At 33.9% G+C, this 26800-nt stretch overlaps 1 protein-coding gene across 7 annotated transcripts in view; it reads right to left on the bottom strand.

The window, feature by feature from the left end:
• Window positions 1-26800, bottom strand: part of LOC122632415 (GATA zinc finger domain-containing protein 14-like) — a 144977-nt gene that overhangs the window by 10455 nt on the left and 107722 nt on the right. For 6 of the 7 annotated variants that reach the window (XM_043819203.1, XM_043819169.1, XM_043819186.1 and 3 more), the window contains 2 exons: window positions 10404-10465; window positions 58-129 (listed from right to left, as the gene is read on the bottom strand). In XM_043819203.1, the coding sequence (XP_043675138.1) occupies window positions 58-129; window positions 10404-10465 (134 nt within the window). The remainder of the gene's footprint in view (window positions 1-57; window positions 130-10403; window positions 10466-26800) is intronic. The other variant, XM_043819212.1, reaches the window with a different exon arrangement.

Genomic DNA, 26800 nt, shown 5'->3' with positions numbered 1-26800 from the left:
ATGTATGTATGTATGTATGCATGTACGTACGTATATATGTAACGTCTATATACTAACCTGAACAACCTTCGTGTCTTTCTCCAAGTTCGTTTCTAAGGGTACCAAGAAATCAACGTAGAACGCCTTCAGCTGAAACAGTCAAGAAAAGAGAAGGCGTGTTAAGTGGGCTTTCAAAAGTGGAAGAACTTTAATGCATACAGTGAGAAAGAAAGAGAAAGACGAAAAGAGAGAAACAGAGATAGATAGATAGATAGAGAGAAAGAGAGAGAGAGAGAGAGAGAAAGAGAGAAAGAAAAAGAGAGATAAAGAGACGACGTGACGAGGACCCCAAGCGAAAGCTTAGGTAATGAGACACTTTTACGTTTGTAGATAGTGTAAGAAAAAGTCACTCTCCTTGTAAAAGTTAAAGTTAGGGCAGCAGACTAAACTGGATGTTTTTCTCGTCTTTCTAATTCTGACCTATTTCTGAAGTCAACTCATAGTAGTCTCAGTTTGAGAAAAATGACAAAAGAGAGAACATTGGTGGGTGCTACTATCTCGACTTTGAACAGCTTATTTTTCTTTCTTTTTCTTTCTTTCTTTCTTTTTTTTTTTTTCTTTCTTTTTCTTTGCTATCCAGTGTTTGACAGAGGTGTTTGTGAGCTCGACGTGTGGACGATTCTTCTTTTACAAGAACATCTTTTCCCTTCGTTACGAGCTTAAATTTTTATCAAGCTTCACCCTTCGAACTTTTCTTTCTTAAAACGCTTCTTTCTTTCTTTCTTTCTTTCTTTCTTTCTTTCTTTTCTTTTATTTTGTTCCTTTTCTTTCTTCTTTCTCTCTTACCGAACGATACCTAATTTCCTTTTCCTCTTTTCTTTTCTTTTCTTTTCTTTTTATTAGACGCTCTCAGCGAACTCGTTCGAATCAACTGACGAAGTAAATTAATGAACGAAATGAATTATCGAATTATCTTTTATTCTTTGATTGGAAAACTTTGGATTTTATTGATAATGTTCAATTTGCTCTCTTTCTTTCATTCTTTCTTCTCTCTCTCTCTCTCTTTCTCTTTTCTTTGTTTTATTAATTAAAGAAAGCTCTTCTACGTTCGTTAATGTTTTAAACGAGAAAACCAAGCTCGTTGCATAATACAATTTGATAAACGTTCGCTAGGCGTGAGAAAACCACGGTATATCTTTCACATATGTACGTATACATATATACGAAAATGTATACATGTGTATAGGTAGATACAATCTACCCAAGTCTCATAAGCAACCGTGAAACGTAGCCGCATAAGGCAGCTAAATCATAAAACCACCGGCATAGTTATCGTTGCGCCTGGGTAAAAACATACTGCGAATTATCGTCGTGCTTGTAGAATATTTCCAAATATTACGATCTTCTTTGTCAAAGAAGAAACAATTATTTTACATACATATTTTTGAATCATTAATTATTTGTTTAAAGCAATCATAAATAATTTTAGCTTTTGGATTATTAACATTAAGTCAGTAATAATAATATATCTATATTGAAACGTTCTTTTCACTTTTAATATTTTCCTGATAGAATCGTAAAAATAAGAAAAAAGAAAAATTTGGAATCAAAAGAAATAATACAGTTTTATTAACGGATATTGAATTAATCATAATAGTAATATTACCACCATTACTATTATCTAATAATGATGATAATAACAATCAAACAAAATAATATTAATATTACGCTTTTATCGAAACGTTCATGTTCCACTTTTAATCTCATCAATAGAATTTTATTAAAGAGAAAAAAAAAAAGAATCGTATGAATCCAGAAAGAAAATTCATTCTTTTATTTTCCATCATCCTTTTACTCTAGGATAAAATTTTGATAAGATCAAGTTCACCTATCCTACCCCTCTTCCACCCTTCCAAATATCAAGCACGTTCTCATCTGTCTTCGTACTTCAAAGTTCGACAAATTTTGCTTCCAAATATCGTTTTTTTTTCTTTCTCTTTTTCTGTTTCCCTCTCTTCCTCCTCATTTTCCTGAATTTTCTGTAAATCGAATTCCGAAATCAAGGTGAGTAGCCACGCGCAAGCTTTCAATGGTCCAATTCAAACTTTTGCTTCTTCTCTTCTTTTGTGCGATCGATCAAAGGGAAGCCAAATCTAAATCGAACATACCTTCGATGTCGAACGTTGACCTTTGTGAAACATATGTACGTTTGCTCTTGCATCTTTCCTCTTTTCGTCTTTTTATGAAAATAAAAAAAAAAGAGAGAAAAGAAAAAAAAAACAGAGAAATAAAAAAATAAAATAAAGAATTGTACTGTTTCAAAGGATCAAGATTTTTTTTTCCTTTGTTTCAATCAAAATTTCTTTATTTCTTTATTTCTCTCTCTCTCTCTCTCTCTTTCTCTCTTTCTCTGTCCTTTTTACTTAGACACTCTATCTCATTCTACCTAAAGAATTTTTCAAACCTTTGAGCTGAGTTACGTGCTGATTCGATCACAAAGGATTCGAAAATCAAACGAAACGAAACGACTCGACTCTCTCTCTCTTTTTCTTTTCGACTTCGTCATAATATTTTTCGACTGAACGTAATAAAATATATATATACACACACATACATACATACATACGGAGAAAAAGAAATGAAGAGACACTTGCTTTTTTTATCCATTTTTACAGTAAAAAATTGGAAAAAATAAAAATAAATAAATAAATGAATATATATATATATATATATATATATATAGAGAGAGAGAGAGAGAGAGAAAGAGAGAGAGAGAGAGAGAGAAAGAGAGAGAGAGAGAGAGATAAAAGTTCGAGAAATCGAATGAATCGTGCAATATCGATGCGAACAATTGGAAGTTGATCGAGAGTTTGAATCTTTCAAAATCGTTCAAGTTGTTTTTATCTCTTATAAATTAGCTGTGATATCGACTAACCTATCTCTCTCTCCCTCCCTCTCTTTCTCTCTCTCTATCTCTACCTGACACCTACTAACTCCCATCTCTTAACAAGATAAACGACGTCGATTCCCTACTACTTAGACATAATTCAATTTCGTAGGGTAATATTCGAAAAGCATCGATGTTGACGGCGTTATAACGTTTTTTTTTTCATACATCTGAAAATCTTTCGTGCAAAAAACGGTCTTTCTGCATCATTCTTTTGGCTAGGATGTTCAAAATGGAAAGAAAGAGAAAAAAAAAGAAAGAGAGAGAGAGAGAGAGAGAGAGAGAGAGAGAGAAAGAGAGAGATAGGAAGAAAGAGGAAGAGGAAGAGGAAGAGAGAGAGAGAGAGAGAGACACTTGGAATATGGAAGAGAGCCAAATTGGCCCGTCCCCAATACTCAAGGTCACTGGCTGGAAGATGTTTCTTGTGAAAGAAGTAAATGGTAGGGTGGTGGTGGTGGTAGAAGGGGTTGAAGAGGAGAGAGTAAAGGGTGAATTTCGAATAAAATAGGTCGATCCGTAACTCGTCGATCTCGAGTGCTACCTACTCGAAGAGAAGATGCCAAAATAAGATAAAGAAAGACATTGAGAGAAACAAAGGGAGATAGAAAGAGAGAGAAAGAGATAGGGAGAGACACACAAAGAGAAAGAGAGAAAGAGAGAGAGAGAGAGAGAGAAGTATGACGATAGGATCTCTCGAGGGAACGCGTCTGGAAAAAGTACTTATGTACATACGTATTTTTGAGATAAGACACACGTTTTATGTGCATGCTATGCAAAAAATATACATATACGTATATCAACGTGTATATAGGGTGTTGGATGTTTCTTCTTCTTTATAAATGCTGACAGAATATATATGTATATATATTATTCGTTAAAATATAAATGTTACATGAAATTTTTAAGTTAATAATGTTTAGTTGGAACAATCATAAAATAAATTATCGAACGATCTAATTTTTTTATGATCGGAATTTGTTAATTTTTTTTTAATAATTCTTGACCTTTCATCTTGTATCTGTGTGTGAAATTTATGATTTATCTTTTATCACGATTTTATAGAAACGAACGATTTTTGAAGATGATGTTAAAGTTTATGTTAACTTCTTGTTGATTTTCGTACAATATTTACTTTTGCTTTTGTTCTTCTTTACTTTTACACGATGGAATAACGTTGACAACAACGTTTATGAAAAAAAATCTTATTTCGACATTCTGTACACGTATGCATGCATGTATGTATGTATGTATGTATGTATGTATATGTACATATCTAATGTACTCATACAAACTTGGAGAGAGTGGAAGAGAAGTAACGCGAATCGCAGCGGAAAAAAGGACAATCGAAAAACTCCGAAACTCGATATGTGGTTACCGCGATGCGCTGTCAGCTCGCAAAGCGAGAGAGATAGACAGAGAGAGATAGAAAGAGAGAGAGAGAGAAAGAGAGAGAGAGAGAGGGAGAGGGAGAGAGAGAACACAAGCCGTAGTGGACAGCCGGTTAAAGGATGAAATACACCGTTGAATTCTCATCCAACTCACCCCTTTCTCACTCCATTCTCTCTCTCTCTCTCTCTCTTTCTCTCTCACGATTTTTTTTTAAAACTCCGCGGTATGACACGTCGATATTTTGAAAGCAAGATGACTGCAATTCCATTACGAGAGCTGACGATGTACGATGGTGGCACACGTTTGTTATTTAATTTTTCCAAATGGACCATCCTCGCGATGACTTAACGTCAATCACAAACATTTTTGTTTTTTTTCTTTCTCTTTCCTTTTTTTCTTACACACACACATATATATATATATACATATACCCACATACACAGAGAGTACCTTTTTAGTTCCTGTTACGTGGAATTGTTTAAAGTAAAAAAATAAGAAGAAACAAAATAAAAAAAAAGAACATCTTCGATATTTGTAGACAACAACAAAAAAAAAAAAACAAGAAAATATCTTAAAGTTATTCGATCGCAAGAAGAGAAAGAGAAAGAGAGAAATATAAAAAAAAGGAAAGAAGGGAACGAGAAAAGAAATGAGAAAAAGTAAACGCGAGAGAAAGTAAGTGTCTTTTTAGAAAGAACGTTTAAAGGAACGAAGAAGAATAAGGAGAAGACGGGAAAAGACAGTAGAAGCCGTTTGATTCGAGAGAAAAGGAAGAATCCAATGTGCGAATCAAATCCATAGAACTGACGGGAGCTTTAGCTTTCGAACCCTTTTCTAGACAAGGGCGTCTCGTTCAAAGGGCCAATCGAAAAATATGAGAGACCGAGAGCTCACGCTCCCTTTTTCCAGATACCTTTACGTACATAGTGGTAGATTAGAAAATACTCGAATGGAGCAAACACAATGAAAAAGAGGTGGGCCATACTACCGTAAAAGTCTTCAATACGTTGCTTGGTTGGTACGAGGGTGCCCTTCCTGCTTTGTACATAACAACCCCTTCTTCCTCTCTTTCTTTCTTTTCTTTCACTCTTTTATCGTTCACGCTCTTTCACGCTGATATTATTTGTCGATGAATTCAATGCCATAAAAGGACTAAAACATGGACTACGAGAGATCTATACAGCTGATTAAGAGTATCTTTTATTATTCGAACGTTTTTCAAGCATAGTGTTTTCTCTCTCTTTTTCTCTCTCTCTTTCTCTCTCTATTTTTCATTTTTATTCTTCACTCGCCATTCTCATGCCATAAGTCACGAACGATAACGAACGATAACGAACGATAACGAACGAATCTGACGTTCGGTTTGGTTATCTTTTTCGTTGCATGCTCTGTGCAAAAAAAAAAACAGAGAGAGAGAGATAGAGAGAATAACCATCGACAAAACGAATGCGTCCATAAATTAATGACGGATCTACACATTTTGCCGAATAAGCGTTAACCTCTACTCCACTTTTTTTTTTCTTTTTGTTTCTCCTTTCGTTCTTATTTTACGATCGTTTTCCCTCTCGTCGAATAGTTCAGTCTGGATGGGAGCCAATTTTCTTTTTCTTTTTCTTCTTCTTCTTCTTCTTTCTTTGTAGAAACGTACAAAAATAATGTTTGTTTAAATCTGATAATCAGATAAAAACATGTCGGCAATCGGAATTACGGTGGTTCGCAAAAATTCGAAATAGATCTTTGTCGTTTCGTGGGAAAGAACTTTGACTTTGATGGATAATTCATCGTTCATGAATATTCATTAAAATGCAAATAAGGGATAGCTAACGAAGAAGCATAGGTATCTACGAAAATACGTTGGGAAATTTTCCGAACGTATGCGAAGAAACGAGAGTTTATGTATGCGTAGAACTTGCTCCGACGAAAAGGTTGAAAACAATCCGTTTAATAAGTATCCGTACTACCATCTAGGCTCAATGTATCGAAAAGTTTGCCTTCAAAGGTTCGTAGGCTCTTTTAAGCGATAGACTCGAATTTACAAAGAGGAAGAGAGTTACAGAGAAGATAGTTCGTATAATATTACGCATGTTACTTTAAAGAACAGATTGACAAATTTTTTACGTCTTCCTAAGGCACGAATTGTTTTTTCTTTTTATAAAGATCTCGAGAAGATTAATCTGATTCGATCTACTAAAACCTTTCGAAAGAAATCTTATGAAAAAATTTTAATGGGCATTATTTGATCGACGCATATGATTCATATCCTTTAATTCTATATGTTTCTTTATTTTTCTCTTTCTTTCTTTCTTTCTTTCTTTCCTTCCTTCTTTCCTTTTCTTTTTTTTCATTTTTGTCCATTTCTCTTTTTGATTATGCTCTCGTTGAGAATCAAAATTATTTATTCAAATATTTTCATGAATAATTTATCCCAATCTCCTCGATTCTCTTTTGCCCATTCTAATCCCAATTTTATTCGAATTTTTATCTATGCCGGTGATTGGAAATAGGATTTTTCTGTCTTTTTTTCTTTCTTTCTTTCTTTCTTTTTTTTTTTTTTTTTTACGAGACGACGTTGAATATAAGGTAGAAAAAAAAAATGGAATCGTACCACGAGGTTATCGTAAAGAAAGGATTCTCTATGAATTCTAACGGACGACCTTTTGGATTATATCTAAGCCCTAGATAGTAAGACAGAAAAATGGGAGGACTGAAATTGAGAATACTGGAGACAATGCAATTCCGAGTTTCGCATAGTATAACTACGTTCAGAGAAATGCACGTGGTACCGAAGCGTCCGTGTCTAGTTGAAAGATTTATCATACCTTTTTCACCATCGAATATATGAAGTTTCGAGAGAAGAAAATATCGAAACAAAAATTTGAACGGATTTGACACGTTGATCGTATACAACGAGTTACGTGGATGTTCGATCGTAATCTAATAATCGATTGATCGTTTAGAAATTATTTCTTATTACATTATTCCTTTGAAAATAGATATTGATACTTGAGACATAACGTCGATAATTATTTAGTTTCTGACTTAGTCAGCTCCATTTATCAGCAAGAAACTTGTACTTGGTTGTATGATAGGTAAGAAACAACTTCGTACATAATTATTGCATATCGTACGAGGTTTGAAAGTAACTTACTGATAAATGGCGGTAGGTAGCGACGTTATCGACGACGCACAAAATGTTGCATATGTACAGGCGTTGTATACGTACATATATATATATATATACACACGAAGTGTTGCATAAATACAGGCGCTATAAACATATATATATATATATGTATATTTATTAATACTTAACGCAAAAATTAGAAGAGTATCAAATAATATAATTAAGTGATTTATAATTAATATTAAACGGGGTAATAAATTCTCGAGGGTTACATCTAGAATAAATATAATAATATCGATTCGGACAAATAACCGCGGAAATGTTCGGAAATGCTCGGCATCGCGTTACTCGAGTGAAATTCGTAACGAGAACATGCCATTCCAGAGTAATTTAAAATAGAGAGAAACCACTGTTATAGAGATAGATGAAGAGGAATAGAGAAATAGAGACAAAGACAGAAACACACACACACAAACAGAAAGAGAGAGTAAAAGAGAGAGAGAAAGAGAGAGAGAGAGAGAGAGGGAGAGAGAAGTTATGTAACCGCAACTGCATTTACGGATTTCAGACCGATCGTTCGTAAAATTCCAACGTGCACGTTCGGAAATTCAAATCGAGGTTTCTCGATAATAATAACCGTTTTCTCGCGGGAGTAACGCTTACGACTGGTAGTAAAGGAAGTCGGTGGTTAGACTCACGTAACAAATAACAGTCCTAGATGCGATTTGAACGAGTGAAAAACGACGTATATCGCAAAAGGAAAGAGTTCCTTGCGCTACCGAACAACATTTTCTATCCTTCTTTCAACTATTACTTCGACGATTACGACGACTACGACGACTACGACTAGGATGAATACAACGATGAAAACGACGACACAACGACGACGATGACGATGGTGGCCGTTCGTTCTGTACACGCGCTCGTTTCATTCCCCTACAAAGTATAAGCTTAGAGCCAATGTCATACTCGGAGTTTCGTAATGTCGTGCTATAACACCGGCGTTGTTATCGCAATGAAGCGTGGCGTTTTTACCCCCCATAGCACCCCTCTCCTCACGCCATCACTACCACCACAATCACCACCATCACGAATACAACCACTACTATCCTTCTTTTACCTTTCTTCCAAGTCACGAAACAGAGAGAAAGAGAGAGGGAGTTATAAACTCGAACTAGACGATAAGAGGGTGGATCGTGCCAAAGAATTTTGTAAGTAAGTTCTTTTACGACGAGGAATTTTTCTTTCTTTCTTTCTTTCTTTCTTTCTATCTATCTTTCTCTTCCCCTATCTCTCTCTCTTTCTCTCTTACTTTATCATTCAAGAAAAATTGAGATCAAGGAAAGATAATAATCGGCATAGATTTATTTATTTTCTTCTGAAGGAAGAGAATGTAATTATGGATATAATAAATCAATCGTTCGGTACTTTGAAATGTTACGAGTACGTCGAGAATTTAAGTATTTGAAAATGTGATGTACATATGTGTATAAAAGAGAGAATGAAGAAAAGAGAGAAAGAGAGAGAGAGAGAAAGAAGTGAAAGGGAGAACAGGGTGAAGGTGATGGGTATCGGGGTGCGTGAGAGGACAGAGAGTAGAAAAGAGAAATATGATTCCTCGTAACGATACTCATTCGGAATTCCTTGCAACTGTGGAAAAATCGTGTTTCGTTAGCTCGAATCCGAATGGAATTCAAGCTTCAAACGGATCGTGTGTAACGCGTTGCGTTGTCCTCGAGGGTGAGATCTATAAACGGGGAGGATCAAAGAGTTTTCCGTGGACTGTGCGACCGGAGATGAGCCGAGGAGACGTATATATACATATACATACATACATATATATATATATATTATATGTACATATGTGTGCATGTATGTATGTATATTTGTATGTATAAATAAAAAAAGAAAGAACGTACAGGGTGTTAAAAAAAAAAAAATTAATTCAATATTTATATATAGAACACATTATAATGAATGAAAAAGTTTTTGTAAATATAGTTTGAAAAATTCATCGTTTTTGAGATATATACATTTTTGTATGTTATCGTTTTGTATATATACATACATACACATATTTACGTATATATATTATATATACATACATATGTATATATGTATATATATATATATATGTCGGAACGCGGAACCTCTTTTAACTTTTCGATTAATATTCCAACCGAGCTTCTTTTTTCCTTCTTTCACAATTCATCTCCCCTCTCGTGGAACTCTCTCCCCTTTTCTCAACCCTCCTCCTCCTTTACTCTCTTTCTTCTTCGGTATCTCGTTCTCTCGCACGATTCACATAAATCTTTGTAGTTTTAATTGCGTCCGACCAAGATGGTCTAGTTAAATAATTCAAACGCTCGATCTTTCTCCATTCCTATCTTTTCTTCTTCTTCTTCTTCTTCTTCTTCTTTTTCTTGTTTCTCTCCTTCGTCTTCTTTACATTATTTTCTTTCTTTATTTTCTTTTCTGTAAAATCCAATCGTCTCGTTTGGTTTCATCTCGTTGGCTCGAGAGGAAGAAGATAAACCGATCTTCAGATTCGATAATTCAGAAAGTGCATAAATATGAATTACGAATTTGAAATCGTATCGTTGGAAAGAAAAGACTCACCTAAGCAAAAACAGAAACGATTTGTCTCCTCTTACATCGATAAGAAAGATCTCTTACTGTACGTTCTCTTATCGAATATATTATTTCTTTTTTTTATCTTTCCCATATGACAAATATTACTACAGTTTTTCTCACTCAGAAAAGCTCCTAATGGATTCTTCTTTTTCTCCCTCCTTCTTTTTTTTCCGTCTTTCCACCCCTTACTCTCCCTCCTCCCCTTCTCCTCCTCCTCCTCCTCCTTTTTTTCTCTTCCTATCCCTCAATATCGATCTTACTTCCATTATCGAAAAAGCTTAGAAGAATAAGAAAATGTATGATAAAGGGAAAAAAAAAGAAATTACTTACAATGTTCATCTCTTGCTCATGGATCTCCTTGTAAACCTCGACGATCCTCATCAGTGCGAATCCTGAAAACAAAAACAAAACAAAAAAGAAAAAAGGAGACAAGAAGAAAAAAGAGTATATGAAATAAGTGAGCTCACGATGAGTTCACGTTAGGTTAGCTGTAACGTATAGAGGAATCGAAAATTTCACAAACACGTTGTGGAAGGGAGTAATGGTGGGAAGAAGCTTTCGTAACACGGGGAAAACTTTCGTTCTGAATTATTCAAACGCGGCCGGGTTAGTACGATACTTTAATCTAGGTTGGAACGAGACGGGAAATGTTAGATCGTAGAAGAGAGAAAGATATATATATATATATATATATATATATATATATATAGATAGATAGGTAGATAGTGATAGACATTACAGCGGTCGCAAGCGCTTTTCAAGCGACTTTCCACTCAAAGCTCCCGCGAGCTTCTGTCGTGGCGACAAAAAACAAACGGAAGCGCTCGATCGTGAAGCTCCGAGAAGAAAAGTCCCGCGATTTTCGCGAAACACGTGCACAAATCCGAGGAAAACTTTTCTTCGACGCCATTATCAAACTTTCTCTCTACTTTTTCCTCTCTTTCTCTCGTTTCCTTCCTGTCTGATCCCTCTTACCATTGCGAAAAGTCTACTCTCATCCTTTTTCGATCGACCAACGATACAAACATTGTCAGAGAAAGAGAGATAAAGAACATAGAAACCTTATATTGTGAACCTTCGTCTCGAATCATTTACTCGTTACGATCTTCCAAGAACCGAATCTTTCTCGTGGTTTCTTCACGATGAGAGTATCGAATCGAAAATGGCAAAGTTCTTTCTATGTTCTTTCTCTGAAACTTTCTTTTTGTCTCTTTCTCTGTCTCTGTCTCTGTCTCTGTTTTTTTAAAACGAAGTCGATCCTCTGTTTTAAGATAATAATACTATATAATCGAGAAATTAGAAGAGACATATTATTTGTTCGAATTGTTTTCTTGTTTATTTATTAATCGTTGAAAAAGAAATTCTTTTCTTTTCTTTTCTAGAATTAATAAACAAGATAATAATATATATATATAATATTTATATTTAATATAATATAATATATGTATATATATATATATTGTATTTATATTTAATTATTATATATTATATGTTATATATTACGTATATATAATAATAAAATACAGATAATTTTAATTATATTTTTAATAACTTTTAAAGAGAATCTTTTTATTATCCAAATATTAAAATACTCGAAGTATACTTAAGATACAAATATTTCTGAACATAGAACAAATAATGAATTCTTCTTTCAAGTATTTCATAAAATTAAGAAATTCGGATATAGATGTAATAACACTAAAGTTGTAAGGGACTAAAATATAGGATGATGTAACTTTTGTGGAAAAGCTGTTTCTCTCTCTCTCTCTCTCGCAAACATATCTTCTGACCCCTGATGGTTGACAGATAATTCACGAGGGCTTCTTCGTTCTGTATGGGGTTTCACGATGGACATACTCGATCCCTTGACACGAGAAGCCCCATACGAATATATGCGTCTAAAAGTATCATACGACTTCTAATTATCTCTGACGTGTCTGTCCGCTTTCTCTTGGTAAACTAAGATGTAATCTCATAAAAAAGACCGTAAAATTAATTTATCAGAGAGCGGACTAAGCCGATCGACGTATGTATATAATATCTATTACAATAATATTCTTTTCTCTTTTTCCTTTCCCTATTTTTAAATTGTATCATCGACCTGTATAAATACAATGTATATAAAATTATAAAAAAGTACTTGGAAAAGTGATACGATAATACACTAATGAAATAATTAGACCGACCTAATTTTCTTTGTATTCATAAAAAAAAAAAGAAAAAGAAAAAAAAAGAAAGAAAAAGAAAAAAGAAAAGATTTCTAGAGAATCATTTAATTAACGTGGCGTAGAAAAATTCGTCGAGATTATTCAACGAAACGAATGTGTTTGAAAAAGGTCTCTCTCGTAAAATCGACTTTTTCCATGTCGTTGAAAAAAAAGAATAAATAGATAGAAAGATGTAGATATAGAAACAGAGAAAAAGACAGAGGGAGAAAGAGAAAGAGAAAGAGAGAATTTAGTAGAAAGCATGAAAACACGAGTGGGAAGAAGATTTTACAAGGTAGCTTAGAAATCCTATATAGAGAGTTTGGTGTCGATGTAGTGGTGTGTAGATGGTTTGACGGTTAACTTAACAGTATCTACTCATGATTCTCCTTTCCGAGTGTCTTGAGTAGGGTGTCTGTCTAAATTCGAACAATTCGAGAGGAAACGTAGAAATTCTCTCTCTCTCTCTCTCTCTTACACTTTCTTGTCAATGGAATGAGAATACGTGAAAGTATAGTTATGACAGGTGGTGAAACCACAGGAGGGTATGGACCAAGCAGAAAAGAGAGAGAGAGAGAGAGAGAGAGAGAGAGAGAGAGAAGTAACGTTGTACAGAACATATCTCAGTTCAACGATATCGTAATCCTTTGCCATAGCTAAGCTTCAGTCAACGTATCGCGTTCATAGCTTCCCTAGTGTACCTGCATCTCGTAAATATGTATGTATGTATGAATATATATATATATATATATATATATATATATGTAGGTATATAGATGTATAGATATACCTCGTTGAGTTTGCCCACACCCTTGGTATGTATGTACTATCCCTTATCCTATAGGACAATCCTATAGGATTTTCCGTAAGATTAGAATGGTCCTTCTCGATACGGGGAGAATTTTGATTTAAGGTTATCAAACAAGTCCCGAACGAATGTCAAATCGGTTCGATATTTTTGGAAAAATCAAAATCAGAAAGGCAACTTCCTTTTCAATATACTTGCTTGTTGTAATGTAATGTAAAATAAATAAAGATTATTTTTATACAATATAAGTTATTCATTATTATATAATAAAATTATTTATGAAGTTATTAATAATAATGTAATAACAATTTTGAAGGTTGTAATTTTATATAATAAAAATAATTAATAATAATAATAATAATAATTAAACATAAGAATGATATATACATATATATCTAATTAAATTTTTGCTAATAAGGCTGTTCATTAACCCAGCTTTTATAATGGTTTACGCTAGAAATATATTCAGACATAATTCTTGACCGATTTCAATGAAAAACGTTTCGTTTTAAAGTTGAAGGTTTAAACGAGGAAATATGGAGAATTTTTAGAATTTTCGTGAAAGTTATATGTAATATTAAACTTGGAAAATAATCGTGCAATTGTCAAACTAACGATTCAACTGTTTGATATCAAATAATTTAATTTTACTTGTACGTCCGATCGTCAGATAAACAAATTTAAGTTGTCACGGACAAATGTTATGAACAAAATGACTTTGACAGTTCTGAAGTTTTGAAATTATTTTTCAGTGAATATGACATGTTCTCTCATTTATACTCGTTCCCTTAATACAACATAATAATTATTACTTTCAATTATTTTACATTTGTTTAATTTTTTTTTAAACATTTCTATAACTTTATAACGGACGTTAATAATAATAATATTTGTAACGTTATAAAAAAATTTTCCAACTTTACAAACCAGAGCAAACGTATTTTACGCGAAAATGATAAAATACTCGGTATGTTTTTATTATGAGTATATACAATATATTAATACGTACTTACTAGTACTTTTTGTCTTGGTTATATTATGCAATAATTAATAGTCATGATAGTGAATCATAGAAAAACGATAGATATGTAGAGCAAAACGTTAGGTATGTTACATTTAGTATGTAAGTGAGAATAAGCGGTTGAGTTAGAGTGTTGTAGATAACTCGAGACATGCTCCCTGGTTTAGGTTTTTGTAATCTCTTTCTGAAAGTGAGACAAAACGTGTAATAAACGTGTCGTAATAAATATTTTGTTATTTTTTTTTTTTTTTTTTATAAGACCACATAGATAGCATGAGCGAATATATAATATTAAATATTTAATATTTAATTTTTTTCCTTGACAAAATTAAATCAAATTCGTACTTTTTTGTCTTTTATGCATAGCGTACGTTTTATTTCGATAAAATTAAGTTCTGTTAAAGTCATAATCACGAAACGTATGGTATGGCAAATTTTGGGGGACCACCAGAACTACAATGAATAAAGGTGCACATGCAGCTCAAACAAGAACATTGGGATATGTGCCAAGTTCTCCCTTTATAACGCGTTACGGAAAAAGAATATTTGTTTAAATTAAGATCGAGGAATTTTCGTATTGTTTTTCTTTTTTCTATTTTTAAAGTTAAATTAAATACAAAGTGAATAAAATTCAGAATTATACATTTCATAACTGATATATGTATAATTCTTTTTTTCTCTTTCTTTTATAAAGTTAAATTAAAGTAAATTAAATTAAATTGAAAATGTTATTTTCCATAAGTAATATATATATATTCTTTTTTTTTTAATTTAATCTAATTTATCTTTAAATTTAATAATACACTTACAATGTATAAAATATGAAATTTGGAAATATTAAATCTTATTTTTTTAACTTAATAATATTAAACATATACATATAAATATAATCATCATTATTATTACACCATTATCGTTAAGGTAATACAATCTAACGATTTGAGAAGAAAAAAGAAATAAGAAAAAGAAAAAACGACAAACAAAAAATATTAAAAAAAAAAAAAAAAAGAAAAAAAAAGAAAAAAAGAAAGATAAATCGTAAAGCATGAGAAATTTAACGCGACAACAATGATTCGTTTTTGTCGGATCGACGCGATTTCCAATCGACTCAATCTCACATAATCTCGGCCCCATCGAAAGAGGCAATTACACGTACGTCAGAGCCAGCAGATAAATCGTTGCGGCGAGCTCTAGCGTGTAGACGATTTTCCGCGACGAGCCAAGAGCCGAGGTTGTACGTGTACACGTGTACGTCCATCCCCTGTACAAGTTTGTCGGGAGAAGGGGTTGGTGAGTGTAATGCTTACGGGGCTTTAGACCCCTCGATGTGCGGCTTCGGTGCGGGATCGAGTTAATGCTCGGTGCGAGGGGTTTAACGCGTAGCGTAAACACCAATAGCGAATATCTATGCCAGTCTAGGATTCGTCTCAAACAATAGCAAGCTCTGTTGATATTTTCTATTAGTATTTTCTTTATTTCTCTTTTGTTGTTATTGTTGTCGTTCTTTTTCTTTTTTTTTTTTTTTATTTTTTCTTTTTTAATTTTTAGTAGAGATCGATTTGGGGTCGTTTCAAAATTTTCGATTGGTCTGGCATTTATGGATGGGATGGTAGATAATCTTTGAGTATTATATACATATATATATATATATATATATATATATATATATATATATATATATAGAAAGAGAGAGAGATAGAGTACCGTATTAATATTTATATATATATTTTTTATAAGATTATTTTATAGAATAAGATATTGCTCAATTTTGTATAAAATTTATAACAAATTTTATATTTACAGTTTTACTTCAATTTGAAGTCTTGTCTTCGTCTTCTCTTTTTTTCTGCACAATGATAAAAGAAATTATAGAAAAGATTATAAAAAGATAAGAAGATTAATGTCTTCTAATCTTTTCGTTCTTTCAATTGAGAACTCATAATATTGTGTTAGATCAGACAGTTGACGCTAACTTTCTATGTACAATGGAATTAGGTTAACGTACAGTTAAACATTAGCTTCCCATTTGTAACACGTGTCAGTTTAATGCTGAATAAACACTTGTCAATGTAACGTATCCTCGTGTTCGTTAACGCTTAATAAACACTCAACAATATTTTATGATCCAAATCCAAACGATTTGACGAGTGTCGTCCATCCATCTCCATTTCTTTTCATAACTACGTACACCATACTATAATAGCACTGCTACTACTTTATTTCAAGTTTGTTTATGGGATGAGAGAAGGGTAAACAAACTGTGTTTATGATCTCGCACGAAGCATTTTTAAAATTGCGAAATATCACGAGTCATTGTTATCGTTTCTCTTGAAAATACTAAAAACAAAAAGAATGAAAAAATCTATCTCTCTTTTCGACTTTTATAATCGTTTTTTGTGAACACGATACCCTTGTTTTTTTCCCTTTCTCTCTCTCTCTCTCTCTCTCTCTCTCTCTCTCTCTCTCTCTCTCTCTCATCTCTTGTTTTTCTTTCTGATGGAACAAATAATTTGAAATGCATATCGATTAAAAGTTTCTCCGGTAAAGTCGAGAGTGGAACGAGAGGGTTGGCTTTAGAATCCGTTCTGGCTGGCCGCTACGGCAAAGTTTTACATCGAGTTTTTCTAGAGTTTCATCGTGGATCGTTTAACGATCGAGAACAGTTAAACGATCCTCGAGATCCGTGATATTTTAGGATCGTATCGTTGTTGGTAACTTGGTAATGTATTTTACCATCTGATTTTGAAAAAAAAAAGAAAAGATAAAAAATAAAGAAAAAAGAAGAAGGAAAAAAAAGTTCAAAAAAGAAACTACAGAAAGAAGAAGAAAAAACGAACGAAAGAAAGAAAGAAAAAAAAAGAAGAAGAAGAAGAAAGAAAAAAAGAAATAACTTAAGTATTCTTTACAAGTGTTAGTTTTCAAATAAGAAAGGACAACGTCCTATACCGTTATAAGGCCGATAATAAATTCTTCTTACCACTCAGTGTCCCAAGGTGAGTCATAAAAGACGAAACGGTACTGGCCAGCCACGATGACGTACGTGACTTGGCTGACCGAAAAATTGCGCAAGGAGACTTTAAAATGTGGTGAAAGCACGAGGAAGAATAAAGGAGGATGAGGTGGAGGAGGAGGAGCAGGAGGAGAAAGAAGAGAGGTCTCGAGAAGATACGAAAGCTATAAAAAGGACAAAGTCCCGTTGAATGCTCGGGGACAGTCAGCGTAACGTTGCAGTGCCATCGACGTCCGTCCTGAAACAGGACATCCGTTTATCCTTTCTCCTTTCCTGAGGGAACTCCCATACTCTCGGGACCACGGAAGAGGACTCGACATTTACCTCTTTTTCATTTATACGATTTACATCATTTTTTTTTCTTTTTCCTCTCTCTTTTTCTTTGTTTCTCTTATCTTCGAATTATTTCCTTTTTGTTATTGCTTAATTTTTTTTTACGACTTATCTCTCTCTCTCTCTCTCTCTCTCTCTCTCTCTTTTTTATATGAAGTATGTTCATTTATGTACTGCGAGTTCGTACAAATTTAATTCTTAGATTAATAGTATTATAATAATTTTTTCTTCGTTCAGTCGTCACAGAGAAATACTATCACTTTATAAATATTCGTGAATTATTACTATTATTATCTTCCTTTTTTTTATTTTTATTATTATTATGCTCAGTTTACTTTGCATAGATTGAATGAAATATAAACATTTAATAAAAATATCCTTCCTTTTTTTTTTTTTTTAAATTTCAAACATTTCTTGTTTCTTTTCTCTTTTTCTATTTCTTTTTTTTATTTCGGTTTCACCCTACCAACTCGTTGCTTTCATCGTCGAATGGCGAAATCGAAAACAAACTCTGTTTACTCAGGGTGTTTCAATATTGGCCGCTTCCGAGCTGAAACAGTATTCGCTCTCCTTGATACGAAATCGTCCATTCCGTTTGACTTGGTCTCGTAGCACCCCCTACATCAGCCCTCATCTATATCCTATACCACGGAACAAGCCCCTTACCACCCTTAAATCGTGCAACCCTTTTCTATTCGATAGATTTTAACTACGACTATCGGGATCCGGTGGCTTTTGAATTCTGTCTTAGGAACTTACGTTCGATCTAATCGAATTCAAGCTAAATTGAGGATCAACTTGTTTGGTACATCGAGATAAGGGGAAATCTAGTTTGGTGACTTTAAAAGGAAGAATTCCAAGCTATCCCAAGATTTTCCTTCCTTACCTTGTTAGACCTTATCTATCTAAGCTTACGGCGACGATGATAAAAAAGGGAACGGAACGTTTCGAGATATCTCTGTTTCTAACTATTACACGTCGACGAATCATCGAACAAAAAAAATTGAACGTTCCTTTATCGAATTATTTTTTCGTCCGTTCGATCGTTCGTTCGCGAGTATGGGAGAAAACGGCAAAAAGAAAAAAGAAATAGTAAAAGAGAGAAGGAAAAAAGAGAGAGAGAGAGAGAGAGAGAGAGAGAGAGAAAATGAAATGAAACAAAAAAAAAATAAAATAAAATAAAAGAATAAAAAAGATTTCATATCCCGTCGATTATATATGTAAAGTGAAATGAATCCGACACTCGTAACTACTCGTTTCGTAGCGTACTAATTTTCACGAGAAAAACCATTTCATCGAGGCTGAAAAAATTTCCAAATATATATATATATATATATATAAAGCGAAAGAGAAAGAGACAGACAGACAGAAAAAGACTGCTTGGTATCTTTAATTCATATAGAGGAAATAAATTGCGATATGATTAAAGTAACCCGAGGTTGATGGGGGAAAGGAAGAAAAAAAAAAAGAAAAAAAAAGAAAAAGAAAAAGAGGAATAAAAAAACATTCAAAGTAATATAAAAATTCGTTTTAAAAGAAATCAAAATTAACCAGAATTTTTTATCGGCTGTTTTTTCACTTTTTTTTTTTTTTTCATATATCGAATTTATGACAGACACGTGTCACACGCATCTAGATGTACATACGCGCGTATATAGAAACGAATACAATTTACAAAATCTCATTCCATATATTTAATGTTTTTTAATGAAAAACAGTATCCGATTTAATCTTTTTAATCAGACTGAAAACGATTTGAAATGAATTTTCTTCATTGTCCGAATGTATTTTCAACGTACCATCATAATAGCATTTTATATATATATATATATATATATATATATATATAATATATATAATCATTATATTACGCAAGTTTTATACGTGTATTATTAATAAGTAAAAGGCAAATCGTAGGAAGTACGTTTTAGTGACGTGCTTAAGAGGATTACTAATTAATCTCGAAAGCAACTGTCTCATAGATCTCGTATCAACATAGAAATTAATTAATTATAGTCCTACAATATTATTAACGTTATCGTTGTCGTTATCGTTGTCGTCTTAATGCTTTAAACAGATCACAAGATTTTTAATCCAATTTATGATCGATCTTTCCATGATATCGATTGAACGTAGATTAAATAATGAAATAAAAAAGAGAGAGAGAGAAAGAGAGAGAGAGAGAGAGAGAGAGAGAGAGAGAGAGAGAGGAAAAAAGAGATAAATAAATAGATTTGCAATCGGATGAAGAAGAAAAAAAGAGTATATAGGATCGAACGTGAAAGTACCAGCCAGTTTACCACTCGATAAAGAAAAAAAAAAAAAAAAAAAGGGAAAAAAAGGGGAAAAAAGCAGTAACGGCGAGAGAGAAAGGGGTAGAAAGTAGAAGTGGAATAGAAAGAGAAAGAGCATCGAATGAAACTAATGAAAGGTGGATGGGTCGAGCAGCACGTAAATACTAAATGGCTGTCGAGAAGTTTAATTAATGAATAAATTGCAAGTTTGTTTCTTCGTAAAATCAACATACCATTAGCGAGTGGCGATAGTCGAAGACGTTATATTTAAATGTAAACGAACGAGGGTTGAGAGAAAAAGAGAGAAACAGAGAGAGAAAAAAAGAGAGAGAGAAAGTAAAAAAGAAAAATGAAAAAAAAAAGAGGAGTATCATAAACGGCGTTGAAAGTTTATAACGACTAATAAATTGACTTTTCAACGATGTTTCAAACCACAAATAAGTAGATATATATATATATATATATATATGCGTGTATATGTGTATTTATATGTATATATGTATGTACTTGAAAAATTGTGTAGAAAACAAGAATGAATGTTGGTTTAGATGAATTACCTTTTGAAAAAGCGTGCTCTCTGTAGGAAGTATCTGAATAGCTATGCATATGTATAGGTATATGTATAAGGCATATGTATATTCAACGAATATCTGAATAAGCTGTTGCTCAATGTAAAGAAAAGACAAATAATAGTATTCGAAATAAAATTGGATCGTGTTTCCATATCGTGTTAGAAATTTCACTTCAAAAGATCTCATTTGATAAAATTCAAGAGCGATCGATATAGATCACTCAAAAAATGTATATACAACGGGTAACGAATCGAGACTGAAACTGACCAGACATCATTCAATTTCATAATCCCATATTTCAATCATGGAATAGATAATAACTATATAGTAACTATATGTATATATATACATACACACACACACACACACACACACACATATTGGAATAATTAGCAAGGACAGTTTGATATAATAATTAATTCGTAACTAACCCAATGTCCCAAATTGATTCCTCCCACGCAGAAACAATGAAAGGAAAACGAAGATAGAAAAGTATTAAAAATAAGAGAGACACGGAGCTGTGAACAAATTAATGTAAATAAAAACGAAAAAAAAAGAAAAGAAAAGAAAAAGAAAAAGAAGATAATAAAAATCATATTTAGCGAACGAACAGCGTTCCAAAGAAAATTCAAACATAACTAAGAAATAAATCAGGAAGTTCAAATATCACGATCGCTCTAAAGTGAAACAACACCGATTTCAGTTTCACCGATTTTCAGTTCAGTTTGATTCAGTTTCATAATCTCACGCTTCAATCACGTTCAGTAACAAGTATCTACATATCTACATACATACATACATACATATATATATATATATAAGTCTACATCGGAATAATTAGTAAGGACAGTTTGATCTAATAATTGATTCGTCGTCTAACACGATGTTCCAAATTGGTTTATCTCTTGTATACGAAGAAGGGATGAAGGTATAGATATTTTCTGAAAATGTTTTTCTATGAGAAAGAGAAAGAGAAAGATATATATATACATACATACATATATATATATATATACACACATACACACATATATATAGAAAGAAAGAAGAAGAAGAGGGTGGAGGGTGGAGAAGAGAAAACGGTCGAAGCTCGAGTGCCGGACGCGCAAAGTTGAGTTTCCAGGAGGAGATGGGGATAGTTTTCCGCATCTGTGCCCACGACGCGATCTCGGCAGAAGTGCCGGCATCTCCCTCGGTGCTAACCGACTGCGGCTCGAACCTCACCCACCCGTTAGATTCACCCTATCTCTCTCTCACTCATTCGCTCACTCACTCACTCGCTCACTCGCTCGTTCACTCACTCACTCACTTGCTCGTTCGCTCGCTCGCTCGCTCGCTTACTCTCTCTCTCTCCTTCTCTCTCTTTTTAACCATCCCATCCCAGAGCTTCAGAACGAAGAGAAATACCGCTTTCGAGTAGGAGGAGCTGGTTGAAACAACAATCGTGCGAGTTATCGCCGCTGGCTAGCCGGTCTACTTCCCGCATCACCGAGCAAGAAGGGTAAGACAAACAGTTTTCAGCCAGCTCGACCGTCTCGAACTAATTAACGTGGGATTTTAACATCCAACCGATGAGAAGAGAACCGAAGAGAAGGGAAGGGAAGGGATGAAGGAGGGAAAGAGGAGTTGGACTCGATTCACCGGATAAAAGCCGATCTCTGCTAAACGAGAGATTAGAACACGCGATGATGCTCCTTGTGTTTTCTGACTGATGGTTATAATTGAGGATTACAGAAGAGATACGTCGAATCTGAAATCCAGGGTTTTCATTTTATTTTCCTACATATTTTTCATACAGAGTAATGAGCAGTACGTTTCTTACGTACGTTTGGAATAAATTTCTTAAGATCCGATTAATTGTTTCGATTTCTTTTTCTTTTTTGTTTTATGATGGTAAAGGGCGTTGGTTTACTATACCACGAGCAAGGAGAAAATTTTGAAAGGATTAGGGATCGCTCGGAATGGCAAAGAATGAAATAAAATATCGCTTTTCTTTTTCTACAACTTTTTTTTTCTGCAATAAACGATAGATATTGAAAGATATAGAAAATCTACAGATATATTGAAACTGTGTTGTTTAAGTCGTATGTTGTTTGAATTGAAATTTTGCTCGCTACTCTATATGTTCTTTATGGAAGATACATTTACGAGTATCGTATCTGTACACGTACACGATATTACAAGTATAAAAATTTCGTTGAACTATTTTGTTGATATTTTGTAAGACGAGATAAGAAAAAAAAAAAAGAAACTGAAGAAGAAAAACAAAAAGAAAAAAAAAAAGAGACGAAAGTGAAAAAGGTAGGGATGATCTAGTACATAAAATTAGCATCGTTCTGTAAATCCAGTTTCCTAATCATCGAATCGTTCACGAAGGGAGCATCTCGAGATGTCCGTTCATCCATACAGTCTGAGAAGTCGTCTGAGTCGGTCGACCGAAAAGGCGAAACATTTCATTACGGAAAATTGCATCGCGTTTCGTTCCCAACGACTGTAATAGAAAGAGTAAGAAGAGACTGAAAGACAAGAAAGAAAAAAGAGACGAAGAGACGGACGAAGAGAAAGAAAGAGAAAGAAGAGAAAGAAGAGAGAGAGAGAGAGAGAGAAACTAAAGAGGAAACGTAGTGAAAAGAGGAAAGACTGAGAACGTCGTAGGAATTGCACCGCATCGCATTGCATCGTAGTTGGGAATGCAAGCGAAGCGAAAGCCTTTTGGAAAGAGAGAAATGGAGATACAGAGAAAGAGAAAGAGAGAGACAGAGAGAGGTAAAGATAGAGATAGAGATAGAGAGAATAAAGTAGTGGGGAGAATAGGTAACACTAGGGAGCTCTCTTGTTCTTCTCTCTTCACTCTTCTCTCTTCTCATCGTATCGGCGCATTTGAAATGGAAATGCGCCCTAAGATTCCAACTACGAGTACCACCACCTCGAAGACGCTTGCCCTCACCCTTTACCTCGATCCTCTCCGACTATTCTTGCCACTCTCTCTCTCTCTCTTTCTCTCTCTTTCTTTTTCTTATACTTAGTTTCTCTTTCGCCTTGGAAGAACGTAACGTGGCAGAGGTTCTCGGTTGCACCACCACCCTTTTGTTTCATAACTCGGTCCGACACATCTACTCGACGCCATCTTGCCTTTCCTCATCCTATTCCCTTCTCATCTTTCTATTTCTTACTCATCTCTCTCTCTCTCTTTCTTTCTCTTTTTGCCTTTTATGAGCATTTCTTTTCCTCTCATGTTTCTCTACCACCATTTCTCTCTCTCTCTCTCTCTCTCTTTTTCTCTTTCTCTCTTTCTCTCTCCCTCCCTCCCTCTCTCTCTCTCTTTCGGTTCTTCTTCCACTTTCCTTGGGATTTATCACTTCTTTTTTCTACCATCCTCTTATTTTTTCTGGCTTACTAGTATCTCTTTTCCTCTTCCTTTTTTTTTCTTTTTCTTTTTTTTCTCCTTATCCCCCTTTTCCCATTCTTTGTAACGAACATAAGCATACTTCGCAAGAACCGACCGCAAGCATTTTGAGAATATCGTACATATCTACTACCTTTGGCAAAATGTCAAAAGAGAGGGTGAATAGTTCTATCCATGTTGAAGTATGTCTTCGATATATATGTATGTATATAAGCGTTTCCTTTCAAAATCGCCAAGGTCCAATAGTGTATCCGTAGAAACGGTTTAACGGAATAAATTTGTAAGGGAGAGTGGAAAAGGGACTTGGAATATTTCGAATTTTATCTAGAATTTTTATCTCGAGTCTACTTTTTAAGTACATATCGATTCTATCGCTTTTTCTTTGCTCCAATTCTTCTCTCTTCTCTCTCTCTTTCTCTCTCTCTCTCTCTCTCTCTCTCTCTCTCTGTCTGTCCGTCTGTCTATCTCTTTTTCAAGTTGTATCCTAAGGTACAAATGTCTCTTCTCTTTTCTCATCTTCAAACAACCGGTTAAGTGTAAATTGGCAATGAGAAAGAATTCAAACGCGTCTACAACCACTCCCGCTGTTCTCGGATTCATCTTCTTGGCCAAACATTTATTCAACGTTTTCCAAAGATGAACGGTCCGTTGTCGGCACGTTATATCCATTACTCTTTGTCAAACCATCGTGCCAGACTTATCCTACACGACTATTTCTACGACCTGTGTTTGCAAGTGAATGGCCATCTTCGATCTCGTTTGTTTACATCGTTTCATACTTTCCTTTGATCTTTGTCGTGTGTAAAAACACACACACGTATACGCGGGAAAATTTTCTTACCCCTGAATGTATGCATTATTCGATACTTGCACGATAAGATTGATTCATGTGAGTTATCTTTATAATTTCTATTAAAATTATTGGTATGCCCCTAAAATAGGCAAAATGTTGCGTATATTATCGTCTTCGTATGAAGTGTTGCCTACTTTCAGGCCGTCGATTAATGTCAAAATATTAGTAATAAAAAAGTTATAAATTAAAAAAAAAAAGAAAAGAAAAAATACAAAAGAAAATTGTCTCATTTTCGTTCGATCTAAAATTATTGATAAAAAAAGAAAAAAAAACAAAAGAAAAAAAGAAAAAACCAGAGTAGAAAACGAGCGATTCTTACAGACAGAATTAAAGTCGCTTTCTTAATGGATCCAAATATTTCGAAAGAAATTGATACATATCCGATCGTTATTCGGTTACTCTACTACTGAAATATGTCATGAGGATAGAAATATCGAAATTCCGATATGAAAAAAAGAAATGTGGCATTCTTTTCCATTCGGCCGACGACGATGAAAACGCGTTCCAGACATCGACGCGACGACTAGAGGATTATGGATGCAATACTGCTTCTGCACTTTATCTGATTGAACCCCTGGAGTTTATTCCCCTTCCGATTTTATCTTCTCCTTTTTTTTTAGTTTCCTCTTTTCCTTGTTTTCAATCTATTCCATTTCTACTCATCGTCTTTACATTTCGATACATGTTTTCTCTCTTTCTCTTTCTCTCTCTCTCTCTCTCTCTCTCTCTCTCTCTCTCTCTCTCTCTCTCTCTCTCTCTCTCTCTCTTGAGTATTAAACGTTCTTGCATGAATTTAATTACACAATCTTATAATCATAATTAAAACTTGTTTCGTATATTTCGAGTTCAGAAAATTATAAAAATGTACGATTGAGAAGTAAATGATTGTGAAAAGGTAATTATCGATTTCAACGAGAGCAGGAACATCGTTAGACGGGAAATAAATATCTCGAAGGTGCTTTCGAGTGAATTAAAGTCCTCTTTATGTATATTGCTAGACGATCGTACCATCTCTATCTCTCTCTTCCTCTCTCTCTTTCTCCCTCTCTCTTTCTCTCATCCTCTTTCTCTTGATCTTCGCGTAAAATTGAAATTCTCATCGTCGAAGGCGGAGAAACGTAATGCAAATAGCAGCCGTTTAATAACACTACTCTCGGATACCGGGAAACGTAGTTAGAGGGTAAATATTTCTTGCAGACGAGTAGTAGACGTCTTTCGAAACATCTTAATCCGCTGATTCTTCATTCTATTATAACAATAATTTTAATAATAATAATAATGATAATAATAATAATAACAACAACAACAACAACAATAATATCAATCATAGGAATAGTAATCGCACTTGTCATTTTTAATGAATTTCTCGAAATACCAATGTAACATCATCGTTAAGTAAACTTCTCATAAAATAACGGGATATTAACTAAATATATGAAAATTAGAGAAAAAAAAAATAGAAAAGATCTTAAACGATTTCACATAATCAATCATTGATGAATCGATCGTCAAAGTGCCGATGCATGTAAGCCGATTCGAAGATGAAAAAGACAAGTTTAGAGAACTCGACGTGCTTCGTTGAACCGTATTGAAGAATTTTCAACTAAGATTACTAATGGTCGTTGAAAGGAAGGTACATCGATCATCTTTCTTTCTCGGTTTCAGTCTCTTCTCGTCTCGTCTCGTCTCGTCTCGTCTCGTCTGGTCTCATTTTCTCAGCCGGGACGATAACTTCGAGACAAATTGGCTCTTTTATCAGCATTCGACTGAAGAACCGAGCTTACGATCTTTGGTCGAGTATTGCAAACGAAATCGTTAAAAAATGTTCGGAAAACTTCGGATTCATTTTCTGTGTATGTGTTTGTTTGTTTGTGTGTGTGTGTGTGTGTACATATAAATATATATATGTGTATGTATATATGTATGTATACATTTAGGCGCTTTATATATCTACTTCAAATCTTTTAATCAGATCTTTCAACGAAAGAAGATTAAACGACCGCAAAGAAATGCGAGAAATAGGAAGGATCTTCTTCTCCTTCTTCTTTTTCTTCTTCTTCTTCCCTATACTAGCCAACTTTCTTTTTATTTTTTATTTTTTACTTCCTTTTTTTCTTAACTTCGTCTCATCCTTTCCAAGAAGGAAATCTGCCATTTACCACGAGATTACCTCGCTTACACGCTTCCTTATCCAACCCGAATCGCGATCAAAAAGAGCGGAAA

This window comes from Vespula pensylvanica, chromosome 1 (genome assembly GCF_014466175.1).
Source record: "Vespula pensylvanica isolate Volc-1 chromosome 1, ASM1446617v1, whole genome shotgun sequence".
Lineage (NCBI taxonomy): Eukaryota > Metazoa > Arthropoda > Insecta > Hymenoptera > Vespidae > Vespula > Vespula pensylvanica.
This window is presented reverse-complemented; position numbering and strand designations above follow the sequence as displayed.